Genomic DNA, 21,271 nt, shown 5'->3' with positions numbered 1-21,271 from the left:
ATCTCATCATAGTTTGTCCTCACACACATATTGAACCATTCAACTTGAATCTGTTGTATTAAAAAGTCCCCAAAATGCTCTTTGTTTGTCCATGAAAATTCAAATGCCTGCCACTTACTTCCCTCTGGTGCCGCCATTTATTTATTATGTACAATTATTTCAAAACAAGATTTGCGCTTTTAAAAAGGAACACACTGCCAAACTAATCAATCTAATTTATTGGAAAGGACTGAGGTTGCAGTATTTCTGCAGAATAACACTAGAAGCAATAGATTCATTTTGCCAGTCAGATTTGTGTTGTCAAGGTCCTTTAACAAAGCTCAAGGGTGCAGAAAGAGAAACAAACAAACAAACAAACAAACAAGCTGTCCTTCATTACAAGGCTGCTTTGGTTTAAGTGTCAGAAGGTTTAATAGTTACTGTTCTATCTTCTCTCTCGTGTGTCAGGTTTAAGACACTGATCCTGTTAGAAAGTGTTCACAAGAACTGAATGCTGCTACGCTGCTAACGCCAAGACAGATCCCAAGGTGTGGTGAGTCACACACACACACACACACACACACACACACACGGTTGCAGTGTTAATTTTGGCAGCTATTTTAGATTTAGTCTTTAGACATAAATGCGTGTTGTCACATTTGAGTCTTTTCAGCCCTTTATAGTTTTAGTCTAGTTTTAGTCAACGGAAACTCAAAAAACTTTAGTCTTTGATTTTTGCAGAAACATCTTCACTCTTTAAATAAATCATGTAGTCGATCAGATATCGGTATCAGGGTTATACCAAGTGTTAAAATCGTCAACACTCCTTTAACACTTTTGCTTGTGTAATATCTGAAGTTAAATAATTCAGCCTGGCACTGCTAAAATGTCAAAAGAAAGCATTCTTGATGTGGCCACTGACTGTATTTTGATTCTCTAGATTCACAGGGAAATGCCATGAAAGGACTGTATTGCACATTTACGACCGTCCTTGAATGCACCTCGCAGCGACAGATGCACTGGACAGACAGTCAGTTCATGGCACTCTGAAATGCATCTGCATCTTTCAACAAGGAGTTGATCCAAACTTACTAAATGTGTCTGATGTTTCACCAAACTGGATTAAATCAAGCTGTAGACACAGAGCTTTTTACAGTGAGAGCGGCAACAACGTCAAACATCAAATATTAAACAGACGTCTCCCGGTTGTGTCTTTGTCACTAACGCACACCGGGGGTAAAAATCCTCAATGAAGATGAGACAGATGCATGGAGGTGAGGAGAGCTGGTTCATAAAGCACACCTGCTGCAGGTAGAGACCAAGCTAACACTGAGCCCCTCAGATAATAACTCAGCCTGTCACAGGAAGTCATCACGCCATCTTTAAAGACGCACAGCGGGGGAAACATGGATTCTGAATGTCCGACGGTCCGCCACTAATGGGTTTTTTTTATAAAAAAAGGGGCACTTGACCAATTGTTTGGGGCAGAGGGCTCAGCCACTAATACCAGTTCAGAATGACCAAATGAACATACAATTCAGACATAGGACACTGGTAAGCTCTGCCACTGCAATCTTGTCTTCTTCTGGTGAACCTTTTTTTGGTCATAAAAGTTGCAATGGCTGCCTGTTTTTGTTTGTTTGATACCACAGCTTGATGCCTTTTTGTTTTTGCGTGGATTTCCAATGCGTTTTTCCCATAGACTGTATAAAATATGGACGTAGTATCCGTGACGTCACCCATCTGTTCCTGAGAGCTGAGAGATGTGTTCCCTACGGGGAGTCACGTCAGTCATGTCCTTATTTGTGCAAAAACTCGAATTCTTAATATCTTCTGAACCGTCATGTTAGAAAAAAAATTCACCCCTGTACAGTGTGTGCTGATAGAGAGATTAGCTTCGTTGGGCCAAGCCGTTTTTTGAACCAGGCTGTAAACATGTTTATTAATGCTGCAAAGATCGTCTTTTTCCCATTCATGTGTATGTGGTTTCTGGTGTTTCTGCAGCCAGTCTCAAGTGGATTCTCGATGTATTGCAGTTTATAACACTTCAGCATGGGGTTCATCGTTTGAGACCGGAGGTTGCTGCTTGGTAGCCACAAGTAACATGCTCCCCCTACTGGCTAAAACCGGAACTGTCCAATAATAAACAAACGGCAACCTCCGGTCTCAAACTATGAAGCCCATGCAGAAGTGTTATAAACTGCAATACATCGAGAATCCGCTTGAGGCTGGCTGCAGAAACACCAGAAACCACATAGACATGAATGGGAAAAAGAGGATCTTTGCAGCATTAATAAACATGTTTACAGCCTGGTTCAAAAAACGGCTTGGCACTACGAAGCTAATCTCTCTATCGGCACACACTGCCGAGTGACTCCCGGTCGGGAACACATAGCTGTTGGCTAGGAGGCCTCACACTCCTCCCCTTTACGTCACACTCTGCCTGGTTGACTTCTGCATTTCCAATATGGCTACCTCCGTCGATTTGCTACGCCAAAAAACAGATACGGTTTTAAATAGCCGCAGAAGCACAGGAGAACCTTTCTAGACTACAGAATGATGGAAATCAAATGAGGTTTTTGCATTTCCCCCCCAAAAAACAGGACAAATTGTGTCCCCGGAGAGATTGTATTTTCCTGGGACAGCTAGTGAAAAAAGAGAACAATTCTGGGAAAAATGGGACTGGTGGCAACTCTAACACACACATGTGCACGCGCAAACACATGCACACTCATACAGTTGTGTTGGGACCAGGTGTTGAGCTGATAAGCCCCAAAAACTCCCACAGCAGACTCTCGAGCCTCGAATCCCTAAACTCTCACACTGGCTCTATTGACTGCCTCAACCAAAAGAAACATGTGTATGTGTACGCGCGCGTGTGTGTGTGTGTGTGTGTGTGTGTGTGTGTGTGTGTGTGTGTGTGTGTGTGTGTGTGTGTGTGTGAAAGAGAAAGAGAATATGGGCACTTGGGGGAAACTGACTCACAAAAGAGAGTGCACAGAAACAGGAGAGAGAGAGAGAGAGAGAGAGAGAGAGAGAGAGAGAGAGAGAGAGAGAGAGAGAGAGAGAGAGAGAGAGAGAGAGAGGTAGAGAAGCCACTTTATCTCACCAGGTGAGGTCAAAGGTCTGCATCTTTGACGCCGAGCTTGGACTGAGCATCTTTGCACGACGGCGAGCACTGGAAACCGTCACCATGACAACCCGACACAGCACAACCGCATTGACCTGCAGGCAGAGGACAATGGCATCAACATGGCTTGGAGCAAAAAAAAACATGAGACATACCTCTGCAGACCTACTTGGCCTCGTGCTGACACGTTGAAGAGGGAAAGTTTCCACCTCAGACTCCAGAAAACATCACAGCATAGAGATGTTAATTTTTTACAATTTCCTTCATTTTGGCCGTGACAGAAAAAAAAAAATGACAGAGGTAACATTGAAGTGAAATGCAAAGTTCAATTTCTATCTGGAGGCTTGTGACCTCGTGAGTCTGTGCCTGTGGGGAGCTCAAGAAGGATGGACTAATGTTTACCTGAGTGTTTTAAAATTGGTTGTGTCTTTCACAATTATAAATATTGTTGTCTGTGACACTTCCAACACACTGACAGATTCACTCACCAGCAACCAGAGTCTTCACTGTCTGAACTGAGAATCTATCAGAATCTCCTGCAGTCAAATGTGACTTTAGAGTAAATTAGGGATGCACCGAAAATTCGGCCACCGAAGATTTCCAGAAAGACTTTTTTCACTGAAACAACACGGCCGAAACAGAAAGTTGTGATGACACGAGCAAAAACCACGAGTTCCCTGCGACATTCACTTCAGACCAGTGGGTCTTAAAGCTGGGGTTGGTAATCAGATTTAGATACACTTTTTGTTATACTGGTTAAAATGATCTTTATGTCCTGATGGCAATCATTACATGATGTGTTCTTAAAAAAGAGTGAAAAAAAGCTGCTATCTACAGCCGGAGTAAACCTGGGAAAACACCAACCAATCACCGTTTTTTGGCTCCCCAAATTTTAAACCAATCAAATCCCGTCCAGCCGTTCTGCCCTCCTCCTGCGCGTACATTTCCCCGGCGTGCACTCCTCCGATTCCCCGTCTCCTGCCTCTACTTCCCCTGTCTCTATTTACTGCCCCTCTCGCTCGTCCTCGGGCCTGTCCCCTCTGACCGGATGAGGTGCTTTGCTCAGGACTGTAGTCCGGATCAGAGTCTAAAAAGCTCTCACCAACAAGCAGAATAATTAATGACGTTCAGTAAGTCCTACAGAAAATATATATTTATTGTAGCGTCTGTCCAGACGCTGTAGGGATGACGAGCCGAGTCGTGAACACGTTGATCTTTAATAACCGGTCACTGTCGGCCGTGATCACGCCAACCAACAAAACAACAATCAATGTTTGAATGATGCCTTCACTGACTGTCAACGCTGTAGGAATTAAGAGCATCTACACTGAACAGGTTTAACAAACAGTAGATCTGTTACAGTATTATATATGTGTTATAACTTTTCTCCTGATATTGTGTCACCAGTACAACTGGATAATGCTAGAATGACAGTTGTGAGTACTAACAGCAGCCATGTTTGTTTGTGTTTTTAACTTTCACTATGAGAATGTTTTGGTGACGACCGCTTTTGAATCAGTCACCATCATATGGTCGCAAGTCAGCGGTGCTCGTGCATGTGAGCGGGGGGGCGTCGTTTTGGAGGAGCTCCGAGGGGAGGAGGGGAGGGGTTAGACGGAGTCATGGGGAAAAGCTACATTCAAATTCATGCTGGTTTTCCGAGACTACCAACCCTAGCTTTAATAGAGAACCTTCCCTCTCTGAACCTTCCCTCTCTTCTTGCCCCCTTTGAGTAGCTAACTAAAGAGATCAGCTCCTCTGATGCATCTGTAGCAGACGTTCTTCCTTTATCTGCAGCACTAAAGTGTCTTCTAAGCAAAGAGGTTGAGACAGACCACGGAGTGAAAACACTGAAAAGTACACTCTTAGAGTCTGTCAGCACACGTTTCACTGAGATCCAGTCGGATCCTCTGCACTTTATCCCGACTGGACTTGATCCACGTTATAAAGGTCATTACTTGTATGAGGGAATAAAGCAGCGTGCACGAGAAATGATCAAGGCCTTGATGGATGCGGAGAACCCTCTTGGAGACGGAGAAGCGCACAGCACAGGAGAAGGAGAACAGAGCGGCCTCGGGGCAGGGGCATGTCCAGAGCTTTTTGACCAGGGTGGCCCAACTGAGGCTCTCACATAGGAAAGGGTGGCCAGTGCATTTACAAATAAATAACACTTACCCTTTCTGTCTTCACAACATAATTTCATTAAAGTATTAAAGCTGGGGTTGGTAGTCTCGGAAAACTAGCATGAATTTGAATGTAGCATTTCCTCATGACTCCATCTAACCCCTCCCCTCCTCCCCTCGGAGCTCCTCCAAAACGACGCCCCCCCCGCTCACATGCACGAGCACCGCTGACTTGCGACCATATGATGGTGACTGATTCAAAACCGGACCTCACCAAAACATTCTCATAGTGAAAGTTAAAAACACAAACAAACATGGCTGCTGTTAGCACTCACAACTGTCATGCTAGCATTATCTAGTTGTTCTGGTGACACGATATCAGGAGAAAAGTTATAACACATATATAATACTGTAACAGCTCTACTGTTTGTTAAACCTGTTCAGTGTAGATGTTCTTAATTCCTACAGTGTTGACAGTCAGTGAAGGCATCAGGAGAGGTGTAGAGTGTGCGAGCGGGAGAGAGGAGAGACAAGAGGAGAAGTTCTTCATTCATTCAAACATTGATTGTTGTTTTGTTGGTTGTCGTGATTACGGCCGACAGTGACCGGTTATTAAAACTTCTCTCGCAACGTGTTCACGAATCGGCTCGTCATCACTACAGTGTCCGGACGGACGCTACAGTACATCTACATTTCTGTAGGACTTATTGAATGTCATTAATTCTTCTGCTTGTCAGAGCCCCCGTGGTGAGAGCTTTTTAGACTCTGATCCGGACTACAGTCCTGAGCAAAGCACCTCATCGGGTCAGAGGGGACAGACTCGAGGTTGAGTGAGAGGGGCAGTCAGTAGAGTCAGGGGAAGCAGAGGCAGGAGACGGAGAGTGCACACCGGGGAAATGTACGCGCAGGAGGCGGGCAGAACAGCAGGACAGGATTTGATTGGTTTAAAATTTTGGCACCCAAAAAACGGTGATTGGTTGGTATTTTCCCAGGTTTACTCCGGCTGTAGAGAGCAGCTTTTTTTGGTTCTTTTTTAGGAACACATTATGTATTGATTACCATCAGGACATAAAGATCATTTTAACCAGTGTAACATAAAGTGGATCTAAATCTGATTACCAACCCCAGCTTTAAATAGTTGTTATATTCCCTTTGACTTAAAAAAAACCATGACAAAGTGGCATAACTCTTCTAAGCTTGTAGGACTTTAAGGACTTACAAAAGATGTTTTTTCAAATTTGTCAAATTTGAGGATAAAGAGCCTAGAAAATGCCTGGCTTAATCTCAAATCCAAGGAGTGAAATGTTACAACTGTCCCCGGTCTCCCTACTAAGAGTTGGCATAATCATTTATTTTGGTGTTTCGGTTTTCGGCTTTGGTTTCCTCATTTTCGGTTTTGGCCAAGAATTTTCATTTCGGTGCATCCCTAATATATGTGTATGTGTGTACATATGTATATGTGTATATATATATATGTATATATATATATATATATATATATATATATATATATATATATAGATATATAGATATATATCAATCTTTATTTGTATAGCGCCAAATCACAACAAACGTTATCTCAAGACGCTTTACAAACATAGTAGGTCTAGACCACTCTATGTCAATATATATCTAAAAAAAGAAATGTTCATCAAAGACTACTGATTGGCCATAATTCTCCTGTCAGCCACCACCTCCACAGGGTCCAGGACTGAGCTGGCCTTCTTCACCAGTTAGTTCAGTTTTGCTCTCCTGTATCCTGTCCGCCCACAGCAGGTGAAATCCTTCCAATGTGGTGTTCGTGTCAGGTGTTAGCTCTGTTAGCATGATGCTACTCTGCTAGTATTCCCTCTGGTGCTGGGTTAGCTCGTCCACCTTATCATAGATAGATCTTACAGTCCCCATAACGTGTATATATATATATATATATATTTATATTGTATGTGTATGTATGTACAGTATATATATATATATATCTTTTTTTTCTATTTAATTATTATCTTTTGTTTATATTTATTATTATTATTGTTTACTTTCTGTGAAGCACTTTGTAACTCTGTTTAGAAAAGTGCTATATAAATAAAGTTTATTATTATTATTTATTATTATTATTTTGTCAAAGGAAGGATCCTCAAAGTTCCCTTCTGAGGTTTGGCTTGCATGACATATAACAACACCTGTGACATAAACAGAGCGTCTACTGAATCTACATTGTCTCATTACTATTATTTCACTTCCATCTTTCACAAACTTCTCCACATTTACAGCCAAAATAAAAAAATGGAGCACAGAGAGATTAGACACAGTGAGATAACGTACCGCCAGGACAAATATAACAGGTCCCACGAAGGCCCAGATGGTGTCATTCTTCACATTAAGCCAGCAGTGACCGTCTGCCTTGTACTCTTTCACTGATACTGCCAATGTTACACCGACTATTAGAACAGGTAGTCCTGAAAAACAAAACATAAAAATGAAATGTTCTGTGGTAGATAAAGAAACAGCAGCATGTTTATGGACAGCGTCTGCAGCCTGCAGCTTACAACAGGCTATTTAGTCTGTTGGGTTTCTCTCTTCTATTTAGTCTGAGCAGGAACATGCAGCAACAACACACACACACACACACACACACACACACACACAAGCAGAGATGAGTGGAACACCTGAATGCCGCGGTGCTTATTCACACAATGTTCTCAGCCCGTCATGCGACATAACACACACAATCACAGATGGATTTGGAGCATGAACACAAGCAGCTGCTGGATGTTTGGTAAAAAAGAAAACTGGGTTAAGGTTGCAGCATTTGGAAAACATCGCATCACATCTAATGTTTGAGTCAAACTCAGAGAGACGGCAGGTCACGAGCGAGTCACCAAATTATATCACTGAGGACAAATTCTCCAGGTTCCTCGTGTCCAGCAGAACACACTGCAGATGAAGGAGTGTGGATTTATTTACCTACTATATTAAGGGATAATGAACTACTGGTACTTTATATGTGACACCTGTTATAACAGTTCACATGACTCTAAAGTGATTTTAAAATGATTCAAGTTTTGGTCTCACACAGGACTCAACTCTAGTCTAGTGGATGTGCAATGGATGTAAAAGTGATCACTGAGTTAAAAAGAACAAGAAGCTATTTAAAGATCATTGGTTTAAAATAACATTTCGTGTTAAAAACAGTACAAATACATCCTTAAAATATCCTTTAAATTCTTCCTTTAAACTATGTTTAATTTTAAAATTTTAATTAATTCTGCTAACTTTCAAATGTAACTTTAAGTCTGTAATCGATTGGTTTGGTCTAACGTTCGTTTATGATTGAACAGTTCTGGTTTTAGCCAGTAGGGGGAGCATGTTACTTGTGGCTACCAAGCGGCAACCTCCGGTCTCAAACGATGAAACCCATGCAGGAGGCTCACACTACGTCACACTCTGCCTGGTTGAGTTCTGCATTTCAATACGTCTGCCGCCGTTGATTGGCTTCAAAACAGCTCTCAGGAACAGATGGGTGATGTCACGGATACTACGTCCATATTCTATACAGTCTATGGTGGCTACTCGTTACACCATGGAGTGAAACCATGATACCTGTGTTTCTTACCTTCCTTGTTCTCTCCTTACATAGTCTGTAAAATAATGGACGTAGTATCCGTGACGTCACCTAACTTTTTATTTATTTATTATATTCATAAATGTAATTTAACTCCAGCGACTTTTAAGTATTGTTTTTCACCAGATTGTAATACTGCTGTACAGAAATGCTGCCGAAGAAGGTTCTGTTGTATTTCTTTTATCCTTGGTGTAACACATGGGCTCATAATGATCTGGCGCCCCCTGTGGACAAAGCAGCTGACTTCACTTCTACCAAACTCAATTTCTGATATTGTCACCCATATTAAAATAATGGCCTAAGTCACTTTTTGTTTGAGTTTTTGGGAAAACAAAAAACCTTACCAAATGCAGAGCACATGATATTTATGAATCATCATTTGGGATGAATTAGAGCGGAGACTGAGAGCCAGGCCTTCTCGACCAACATCAGTGTGTGACCTCATCAATGCGCTTTTGGAAGAATGGTCAAAAATTCCTATAAACACACTCCTCAACCTTGTGGACAGCCTTCCCAGAAGAGTTGAAGCTGTAATAGCTGCAAAAGGTGAACAGACATCATATTGAACCCTATGGGTTAGGAATGGGATGGCACTTAAGTTCATATGTGAGTCAAGGCAGGTGAGCGAATACTTTTGGTAATATAGTGCATGTTTAATAAACAAAAGTGCACAACTCTGGTTTCAGTTGAAGTTTTTCATTTGTTTAGTCTGAACAATGTTTTATTAACCCTCCCGTTGTGTTCGTTTCTCTGGAACAGCAATAATGTTCCTGGGTCAATTTGACCCGGGGGATATTTGATTAATCCAAAAGTGTCAGAACCCCAAAAAAATACCAATAAACTTTTTTTTTTCAATCAAACTTTTAACTCCATTACATACCATTTAAATCAATGCTTATTCCATTGGTGTTCTTTAATTCTCACAGATCATGGCTCAATGAAGATAACTCATTTGTTTATCATTCAAATTCATGTTAAAACTTTTTTTAATGTGCATTTGAAAGCCCTAAATATAAATACAATAGCTTCACATGACATTGATTTTTGTTTATTTTATTTTACATTTTGAATTATTTTTTATTTTTATGAAGTGATGTTGATAAATGAACACAACACCTCTTCTGTCACATGCTGCCTATATTTTTATGCTGTATTTAGCTGGTTTGAAAGGCATATATTTCCTAAAATAGACTTTAAAAAGGTTCAGTTTGACCCACAACATAACAGGAGGGTTAAACAGGATTAATTTGTCACACTGAAAATGAAATCCTAACATCTCAAGTGGCAGAGTTTAGTCCTCTGTTGATGTTTTAATTTCCCAGAAGAACAAACAAAGTTATTATTGAGTCAGGTGGAGTTGCCCCCACCCTGTGTCCCCAGATGAACTTCCTGTCCCTCCCTATCATCTGTCTGAGAGAGAGGCAGGAAAACATCCCATCCTAACAGCTGCTGAACCCGACCAGAGAAAATGCCTCTCTCAGTCCACATCACAAGAGACTCGCTCACAACCTGAACATGTGAGAGTATAAAGACGTCCTTTGGAGAACTCCAGCAGAGAGACAGTCAGAATCGTCTCTCTTTTTCCCTGCGATAAAGATTTCTATGTGCTTGTTGTTGTTCCTCCTAACGTGACATTTAACCGTGTTGTTAAGGTTATCTCTTGTTTTTTTCATCTTCAACATGCACAAACAGTAAGATAGGAAAGTAAACAAGTGGCTGATTTTAGAATTCCAGGACATCAGACACTTAAACAGACTCAAATATGCTGTAAAATATAACAGCAACATATTTATATTTTGTTTAAAGACAGTCAGTCTGAAAACAGAACAATAAGTCCCTCAAACTGTTGAGTTCAGTCTGTTTACAAAAGTCTCTGTTAAATATAATGGTATGAGTTTGAAAGTGACTTACATGCTAATTTACCAACAGCCTGTAAACTGTTTAATGGTGTAGGCTGGGGTCATGTTAGGCAATATCCAAAGACGTGATTTTTGCCTAATTATTCATTTTATCTAATCATAAAATTGTATATTTTTATATTTCATATTTCTGATCTTTTGATGGTTTTAATATTTTATCTTTATTGTTTTTTAATTTGTCCAACATGCTTTTATTTCCTTTAATTTGTTTGCAGTCATAACTAGTGGTGAAACGGATCATCGTTGATCCGTGATCCGTAGGGATGCCTCTCCACGTGGTCCGCGGATTGGTTGATGCTGACCGCATGTTCAATCCACACTCACTCATCAAGCGCAGCGGTAGTCATGGCAAGTGAAGGAGCAGAGGAACTTGAAAACCCTCCTGCATCTTGTAAGTCACATGTATGGGAGCATTTTGGTTTCCCTGTGAAATACTAGACCACTAGACCAGAGACCGTCAATACGCGGCCCCCCATCCGGCCGCCTATTTGTGGCCCCTGAACTGTTATTCCTTCACTCTGTGTTTTGGTCGGGTCACCGTGTGTTTACCGGGACTTGTCTCCATGGCAACGACACACAGACAGGCTGTTACTGGGTCACTTAGAGTTCCAATGCTGCGAGTGCAATTTTGAACTTCCACTTTCATTTATGGAGCAGTTCACATATTGGCACTGTGCCAGCTGTAGGACCCTAGAATGCATGAAAACGGTGTGTTCACAGTTTGCAGCTCAAAGAAAAGTGGACGGTGAAAATCAGCGATTGAAAGAAGAATGGAGTGAAACTTTTGATGTTCCTCTGTTCCTTCACTTGCCATGCCATGAAATGCAGTGAATGAGGCAGGACTGGGCCCACAGATAGGGTGCTTTGCACATGCAGTACATTTTGAGTTGAATGTTGTTTTTATTTAATGGGCAAAAGTTTACAAATGTTTTACCAAATAAATGGAGGACAAGTTATATTTGTCTTGTCTTCTTTCTTTTTTGCTGATCCGAAAAATGATCCAAGCCGTGACTCAAATTTGTGATATGATTTAAACCGTGAGTTTTTTTATCCATTGCACCCCTAGTCATAACCATTTCATCTTCCTTTTGTATCTCTCTCTCTTCGTCTTGCTCTTACCTCCCTGAGGTAGGCCAATGTAAAAGTTCAGATGTAAACCGTGGACGTGAAAATGAGGAAAAAAAACAAAATTAAATCAACTTAAATTAACATCTAAGTTCTCCGATTACACAGATGTTCTGCTGTGAGCCTCACGTATTACAGGTCTCGTGGTGCAGATGTTGATGACTGTGATGACACTGTTCTGCGTGACTCAAAGTGTGTGACTCAAACATTGTAAAGCTAGAGGTTACTCATGTTCAGAGCAGGAAGTGTCAAATGTATCAGTTACATTATATGGAAAAGAAATGGTTGACAAATTAAATTGACAAACCAACCCAATAAAAACAAAGCTGTTTAAAGTCTGGAGTCAGAGTCAGCCATAAAGCCTAGTAATGGTGCAGAAATACTGTTCAATATTATTTACATGTAGTAAAACTTGAAGTAATGCAAAGACAATGCTGATGGATCAGTGTGCTCAGAAATTAAATTTCTGTGCATTCACTATGGGGAACACTATGGGGATAACACTTGGGGCCTGATCTACTAAGATCCCAAATAACGAGTGCTAATTTGCGTGTGCAAATAATAATTTTGCACGTGTTATTTCTGGGCGTGTTGCGGGTGATCTACTAAGACTGCGTGCGCAAATGATAACGAGTGCAAAAGTGTTGCGGGCCGCCCTATTTTAATGAGGATTTTGCGTGTGCTATCGGCTGTCACCATAGAGAGTTTGAAAGAGCAGAGTGGTCTTAAGCGATAAATGAAGTTTGAAGACATGGAGTTGGAGATCTTTGTGGAGGAGGGAAATAAACACATCGGTGAACTCCAGCAGAGACATCTCAGCGTTAGAAATGCGATTTTGGAGGCCATCTGTGAAACGGTGAATGATGTGAGAAAAAACAGAAGATCTGCCGATGAAATAAACACATCTACTCTACTCCAAAACTCAATCAGTGTTTTGATGGAGTTTAGAGAGCGATTTGATGAGGCTTAGTCTGCCAGTCTTGCTCTAGAAAAGTTAGGCGTCACTTGGATGAAGACAGTCGCCTCACTGTCCCAGGGAGCAACTTTCGGGTGAACGTTTTTAAAGCCTGTCTTGATATCATCATCCAGCAACTGTCCCAAAGATTCACCAGCTTAAATGGAACTGGGAACATGTTTGAGTCAATTCGCCCAAACACACTGCTGCAAGCACGAGATGAGGAGTTACGCAGAGCTGCCTGACGCAGCTCAGTGAGCGCTCATTCTCCAAGTTAAAACTAACTAAAAACCCCTTGATGAGCACGATGGGACAGAATAGACTGAGTGGACATGTCATGTTATTTATTGAGAATGACAGATCAAAGAAAATGGACATACAGCGCATCGTGGACAAGTCCGCGGAGCTTAAGGCTCGTCCAAACAGTGGTGAGTAGGCCGAGTACTTCATATTGATTTTTTGTTTGTATGTGAAGATGTGGGCCGCTGTGCCAATTTGACTAAACTTTATATCTATTGATACAGTGACCTACTGTGCTCTCATTACATGAAAAAGTTAAAGTGGGTGTCAGAATGATGCGGTCGCTATCCGTGGTGCTGAACTGCTTTGAATTTTTGTTGTTTTATTATTATTATTTTGTTCTCTTGGTTTGATTGACTAAAACATGTAGTCATGCTTGTAAGCCCCGCTGTTGTGGGCATGTTGTAAAGCGATGTTATGAAGAGCTTTACAGTGACCGCAGTCATGTGTGCGTCACGCTGTGCCAGTTTGCACCTGCCTTTCAAATGTGCTAAATATAGACGCAAATACAGCGCGCGCTATCTGCTTCAGGTTTGATAGATCACATTGCGTGTGCTAAATGATTACATTTGCATCTCCTCCTCCAAATATTTTGCGCGTTCTGATGATCTACATGTATTCTGCATATTCATGAAGGCAAACACGCTGAATGATTTGCGAGTGCTATTTTGCTCATTTGACAGACGCAATCCCATTTGCTCCCGGTTAGTACGTCAGCTTTGCGCGCGCGCTATCAAGTTTGCACGTGTTTTTATACACGCAAACCTTTAGTAGATCAGGCCCTTGGTGAGCTCCTTCATCTTATAACTGTTTTATCTATTTATTTATTTATTTATTTATTTATTCATTTATTTATTATCTAGTTCAAATTTGAGTCACTTTTATTCTATTTTATTTACATGTACTTATTTATTTTAGTTTATTTTTTTAAGTATAGCATCTTATTTTCTTTTAATTGGTTTAATATTTTAGTGTTTTATCATCTTAGAAATGTATTTTATATTGGTGAGTTTAATTTCCTGTGTTGAGTTTTAACATTTTATGTTTCCTCCAGTGTTTCCTCATTAAGATATCATGAGAGCATTTCCTCAGTTCGTTCAGCAACTTCTTTTTTATTTTTCATTTATTTATTTTATTTTTATTGTTTTTATTACTATTGTTGCATATATTGTGTTCTTAACCTTAGGATTGTGGGGTGGGTTTGGGGTCGGGGCTGGGGGTGGGATCTTTTTCTCTATTTACTCTATTTTCTATTCTATTTTATTTCATGTACAGCACTTTGAGTTACAGTGTCATTGTATGAAAAGCGCTTTATAGATAAAGTCTGATTCATTCATTCATGCGCAATTTAGAGCTACAGAGACACAAACCTGACGAGCCACCAAAGTGAGAAGAGATTTTACCCCAGCCAATGATGTAGTAGAGCTTCATCCTGCGGTCCTCGCTGATGTTGACGGACACCACTTTGCTCCAAAGCAGCAGGCCCTCCACGAGCATCCAGGAAAAGGAGGCCATGAAGAAGAGGTGGAGCAGAGCGGTCACCACGAAGCACGCTGCCTGCAGGGTTCAATAAAAAACACCAAAACAATGACTCTCTGTCCAGGAGGATTCACAACGTCACACAGGTGAGGCAGCTTCAAACATTTGAGCAAGCGTGGGAAGAAAACATCAAGTTTGTCCTGAAATATTAGGATATGTTACAATGTAACAATGGCACAATGTTACAATGTACTTCATATGAATTACTGACGCCAGCCAGGGTGCCTGAATTCAACAGCAGAGCAACAATATGTGGACAACAATAAACTTTAACAATACATACTATATTGAAGAATATGTGAACAGTAAGTCGATATCAAGCAGGCCATTTGACCTTGAGATATTTAGGGCGGTATAAAAGACGATAAGAGATGGAAATAAAAACAAGAGTAGGCCACAGAAAGATAAAACACATCCACAACAACAAAAACATCTTATTTCAGCATCTATCCTGGGGCCGGATCTGATTCTGTCTTGATGTTGATGCAAAGGAAAAAAGACTTATCGAACCATCAAACATAACAAGGACGGAATCTGCCTCGATTCATATGAGAGATGTTTATCAAAGCTACTCTGTCATTTGTCAGTCATTGTACTCCTGAAGAATCCATCTTTCAACCACATAAACAGCTGCAGGAGAGCCCCGCTCTGACAACGGATACAGAAACATTTTCTATTCAGTCAGAATAATAGATCCCTGATGTGAGGAAACATATGAACATGTAGCTTTCAGAGGCTTCATCACGAACCACAGTTTGCTCTCCGTTTCAAAAAGTCTGATATTATTTTTCATGGATGTATTTTGGTGCTTCCATGCCTGTAATAAGAGAGGATAAGATGTGGATTGAGCAGTAAACAGAGAGGGAGTGGGGAGTGACCATAGACTGTATAAAATATGGACGTAGTATCCGTGACGTCACCCATCTGTTCCTGAGAGCTGTTTTGAAGCCAATCGGTGGCGGCCATATTGGAAATGCTGAACTCAACCAGGCAGAGTGTGGCGTAGTGTGAGCCTCCTAGCCAACAGCTATGTGTTCCTGACCGGGGGTCCAGTCAGTCATGTCCTTATTTGGGCAAAAACTCATAATCTTAATATCTTCTTAACCGTCACGTTAGAAAAAATTCACCCCCCATACAGTGTGTGCCGATAGAGAGATTAGCTTCATAGGGCCAAGCCGTTTTTTGAACCAGGCTGTAAACATGTTTATTAATGCTGGAAAGATCGTCTTTTTCCCATTCATGTCTATGTGGTTTCCGGTGTTTCTGCAGCCAGCCTCAAGTGGATTTGCGATGTATTGCAGTTTATAACACTTCCACATGGGCTTCATCGTTTGAGACCGGAGGTTGCTGCTTGGGAGTGACATGCAAGGGAAGTGTTGTAGGTTGGAATTGAACCCTTGCCGCCCACTTGAGGACTATAGCCTCTGTCCAAAACGGCAACGTCCGACCCCGAGAATTGAAGCCAATGCGGAAGTGTTAAAAACGGCAGTTCATCAAGGATCCGCTTGAGGCTGGCTCTGGAAGTACTGGGAACCACATACTGTACACACAAATCCAAAAAAGCCGATCTTTACAGCAGAAATAAACATGCCCTTTAGCTGAGGAGCCAACGGTGCAAAGCTACCATCTGTGGGATTATGACTGAACGCCTCTAAGTCAGATTCCCCCCTAGACGTACATACCATGGCGCCGCAGATCTTCGGTTGGCCCCGGATAACCGGTTTCGGCCTGCGAGTAGCGCCGTTCGTGAGAGGGCTGGGGCGCGGCCAGATGACGGTCGCCCCTCTCCTATCTCGCACCGCATGTTTGAGGAGAACCTGGTGCTAAATGACTTGCAGATTACCTGATTCTGGGTCAGGGTTTTGTACGTAGCAGAGCAGCTCCCCTTGCTGCGATCTATTGATAGTCTGCAATCGATCCAAGTATTTGTTGGCCGTGGGTGCAGGCCCCACGGACCCCCCCCCCAAAAAAAAGGAGAAAAAAGAAAGAAAAAAAAACAAAACATGCCATAGCCATCATCACCACGACTAAATGATCGGACTGATCTGAATAATGCTACACCACTGAGACAAACCAAACATAAGTACAGGAACAGTTTACAGTCTTCAGGATCTGATTTCAGAAAAGAAGATTCATCAGCTGACTTCAAAGATAAAGTAGTGAGTAACTAGAGCACTGATAGAAATGTAGAGGAGTCAAAAGGATGATGTTTGTCTTTCAAATGGATTAAAAGTTATAAGTTCCCTCAAAAAATAATACTCAAGTAAAGAACAGATACTCAAAACATGTACTTAAGATCAGTAGTCAAGTAAATTTACTTTGTTACTGTCCAACACTGGCTAAGACTAATAATTCTTATCTCATAAAGCACCAATTAAACCAGAGAGCCCGGAGCCGAAACACCGGTGACCCAGGTGCAGCTCAGCAGACCAAGGGTTCATTTAAAATCACCACCAGCTCCACAATCTGTTAGCCAGGAGGGACTAAACAGACTGATTGTAAGGTATGTTGTTGAAGACTGTTGAAGACGTGCCTCACATATCAACTGTTGAGTCTGCTGTTTTCAGAGAAATGCTTAGCAAAACACCTCTGAGACGAGAGGACATTAAAGATGGGGTTGGTAGTCTCGGGAAAACTAGCATGAATTTGAATGTAGCATCTACTCATGACTCTGTCTAACCCCTCCCCTCCTCCCCTCGGAGCTCCCCTAAAACGACGCCCCCCCGCTCACATGCACGAGCGCCGCTGACTGGCGACCATATGATGGTGACTGATTCAAAACCGGTCCTCACCAAAATATTATCATAGTGAAAGTTAAAAACACAAACAAACATGGCTGCTGTTAGTACTCACAACTGTCATGCTAGCATCATCCAGTTGTTCTGGTGACACGATATCAGGAGAAAAGTTATAACACATATATAATACTGTAACAGCTCTACTGTTTGTTGAACATGTTCAGTGTAGATGCTCTTAATTCCTACAGTGTTGACAGTCAGTGAAGGCATCAGGAGAGGTGGAGAGTGTGCGAGTGGGAGAGAGGAGAGACAAGAGGAGAAGTTCTTCATTCATTCAAACATTGATTGTTGTTTTGTTGGTTGGCGTGATCACGGCCGACAGTGACCGGTTATTAAAGATCAACGTGTTCACCAATCGGCTCGTCATCCCTACAGCATCCGTCCGGACGGACGCTACAGTACATATACATTTTCTGTAGGACTTACTGAACGTCATTAATTCTTTTGCTTATCAGAGTCCCCGTGGTGAGAGCTCTTTAGACTCTGATCCGGACTACAGTCCTGAGCAAAGCACCTCATCGGGTCAGAGGGGACAGACCGGGGGTGTGACAGAGTCAGAGGAAGCAGAAGCAGAGGCAGGGGACGGGGACTCGGAGTGAATGCCGGGGAAATGTACAAGCAGGAGGCGGGCAGAACGGCAGGACGGGGTTTGATTGGTTTAAAATTTTGGGACCCAAAAACGGTGATTGGTTGTTGTTTTCCCAGGTTTACTCCGGCTGTAGAGAGCAGCTTTACTCTGGTCTTTTTTAAGAACACATTATGTATTGATTGCCATCAGGACATAAAGATCATTTTAACCAGTATGACAAAAAGTGGATCTAAATCTGACTACCAACCCCAGCTTTAATAAGAGCAACTTTATGTATATCACAAATGTTAACAAGGCAACTGATGTATTTAAGTGCCATCAACAATAGTGCACGAGTAGCATCAACACTAGAATGTAAATCCTCTAATAAGAGATATTTCACTTGAAGCCAGGCGTCTTCTTATAGCTGGGATCACGTCTTGACTGCACTTTATTCTGTCTATACTACACTGGATGAAGAGGGAAAGTCCTTCTTGTTTTATTGGAGACTTGATTCATGACAGATGTGACACAAATTTCATATATAATAACCTCCTTACTTCTTGGAGCGAGCAAACACAAAGCAGCTCATTTAAAGAAATGAAAATAATGCATCCTGTATGAGTATGTATGTGCAAGATGAACAGTAGCCAATAAAAATGCTTGTTGTTAAAGAAACATTAGCAATCTTCATGTACAGATATGTGATTTTTAGGACACGCAGAGGAAGAGTTGATGTTATGATCACTGAGGAGTTTCAGCCTGATGACACAAATACTCTAGAGTGATTACCACCAACTCTCAGCAGGTGGTAAAAATGTCATTTTAACTGCTCTGGGTGTTTTTAAAAGAAAAGACTGACCTTTTTAATCAAGCTTTTAATTCTGAGTCATTTCTTTTTAGCACTGGACTGCATTATTTCAGTTATTACCATTGTTTTAGCATCATTTTATGTTAATTCATCTTATTTTTCTGGTATTTATCTGATTTTATTTCATAGATTTAGTGTAATGGTTTCATTTTATTTTTATTTGATTCTGGTATGTATCTGATTTTATTTGAGTGATTTTATTGTAATGAAGTATAATTTTTCTGGCATTTATCATGTTTTATTTATTGGTTTATTGTAATGATTTTATTTTATTTCATTTTTCTGGTATTAATCTGATTTTAATGTATTGATTTTTTTTAATGGTTTTATTTCTATTTGATTTGATTTTTCTGGGATTGATCCGATTATATTCTATTTCTTTATTGTAATGATTAACTTTTATTTCATTTTTGGCATTGATATGTTTTTATTTTATGAATTTATTGTAATTGTTCTATTTTGCTGTAATTTATGTAATTATATTCTACATTCTTCTAACTTTTATTTTATTTTTGGTATAGATCTGTTTTTATTTTATTGTTTTAATTTATTTTTTCTGGTATTGATCTAATTTCATTTTATTGATGTATCATAAAGTTTTTATTTATATTTCATTTTATTTTTCTGGTATTAATCAAATTTTATTTTATTGATGTATTATAATGATTTCCTTTTTTTTTTTCTGGAATTGATCTGATTTCATTTTATTGATGTATCGTAAAGTTTTTATTTTTATTGTTTTAATTAATTTTTTTCTGGTATTGATCTAATTTCATTTTATTGATGTATCATAAAGTTTTTATTTTCTATTTAATTTTATTTTTCTGGTATTAATCAAATTGTATTTTATTGATGTATTATAATGATTTCATTTTCATTTTATTTTATTTTTCTGGAATTGATCTGATTTTGTTTTATTGTTTCATTGTAATTATCTTATTTTATTTTTCTGCTATTTATCTAATTTTATTCTATCTACTTTATTTTTTATTTTTCTGTCTCTCTTCTTTCATTAAGCACTTTGGGCCGCATGTTTGAATGTATGAAAGGTGCTACATAAATCAAAATGATTTGAGAACTGTGGGGGGCTGTTAGCACTAATGTTTGTGAAGTAGATGTTTTTCATGATGAGGCTGGCTTGCATAGAAAGGGCATATTTTACTCCACATGAATATATAACGCCTTACTCTAATGTATGCAAACAACACCGGCGCACAGAGACGCTATATGGTCAACTGTTTGATTTCTGGAGCATATAACCCTTTCTGTGTACTTTGTGAGTTAGCATTAGTAGGTGCAAAAAGCCTTTAGTGAATCAGGCCCTCACTTTGCACTAAAATATGAACACATTAACGTCTCAGACTTCTTATTTCATTTACTGTTACACACTTCAGATTATAAACAAATAAGTCTCACCTCATTGGCTGATGCCCAGTCACTGCACATCAGCAGCAGCTCAGCGATGCCAAGAGCAGCAATCAGGTTCTTATGAACGGTGGTCCGGTCTGATTTAGGGACACTGCACATTCACACACAAAAATACAAACACATACATACAGAGACAGACAGACAGACAGACAGACAGACACACCAAAATGAATAATTTGAGAAAAGATCTAACATTAGTTGTAATGATTTCCTCAAAAATCTTTTACTCTGCTGCTGTTGACATATCTGCGGAGCACAGTGTTCTGTTTTTTCCTCTATTTACTGAAGTGAATCTGGCAGGGTTTTATGAAATGCTTTTCACCCTCTGCGCTTTGCAGAGTGCACTCTGTGATGTTTGTGACTCACCCCACAGCGATGAAGAGGATGAAGGTGAAGAGGAGGCCACACAGAGACACTCCACAGCCGATGAACGTCAGCACCTGTAGAGCTTTTTCGTTCTCCGGGCTCCTCTGAGACACACAGACACAGACACACACACAGACAAACACAGACACACACAAACCCCGCACATACGTGAGCTGTAAATAGCAGCACAAACTGCAATATGAAAGCTCGCACAGAAATACTGAGTTATAATTGGGGAGAGGGATTTTACCTGCGCTTCATAAACCTGAAGCAGCAAAGCGAAGTTGGTGGTGTGGTTGCAGAAGCACACAGTGTGTCCATATTGTTTGGACACTACCTCACAGCCTTTCGTGTTCCACCACCCACCTGCCTCTGGGCTACACACAAACAGCACATACTGACATATCTACATACACACAGGAATGTCAGGAATGAAAATACCCTCCTATCTCTGGGTATGGCAGCATTAATCAGATTTTTAAAATGAAACAGGTAAGATAACTGTGGTATTACAGAGGAATCCGAGTCCTTCAAAATGCCTTTCTGTGTGG

General features: G+C 40.6%; 1 protein-coding gene across 1 annotated transcript in view; it reads right to left on the bottom strand.

Annotated features, from left to right (window-relative positions):
- adgrd2 (adhesion G protein-coupled receptor D2) overlaps nt 1-21,271 on the bottom strand; it is an 85,002-nt gene that overhangs the window by 27,432 nt on the left and 36,299 nt on the right. The window contains exons 13-18 of the mRNA XM_034691122.1: nt 20,971-21,097; nt 20,721-20,824; nt 20,343-20,445; nt 14,554-14,707; nt 7,552-7,685; nt 3,089-3,204 (exon numbers count right to left, since the gene is read on the bottom strand). Coding sequence (XP_034547013.1) covers nt 3,089-3,204; nt 7,552-7,685; nt 14,554-14,707; nt 20,343-20,445; nt 20,721-20,824; nt 20,971-21,097 — 738 coding nt within the window. The remainder of the gene's footprint in view (nt 1-3,088; nt 3,205-7,551; nt 7,686-14,553; nt 14,708-20,342; nt 20,446-20,720; nt 20,825-20,970; nt 21,098-21,271) is intronic.

The sequence above is a fragment of the Notolabrus celidotus genome, chromosome 9 (genome assembly GCF_009762535.1).
Source record: "Notolabrus celidotus isolate fNotCel1 chromosome 9, fNotCel1.pri, whole genome shotgun sequence".
In the NCBI taxonomy this organism is placed as follows: domain Eukaryota; kingdom Metazoa; phylum Chordata; class Actinopteri; order Labriformes; family Labridae; genus Notolabrus; species Notolabrus celidotus.
This window is presented reverse-complemented; position numbering and strand designations above follow the sequence as displayed.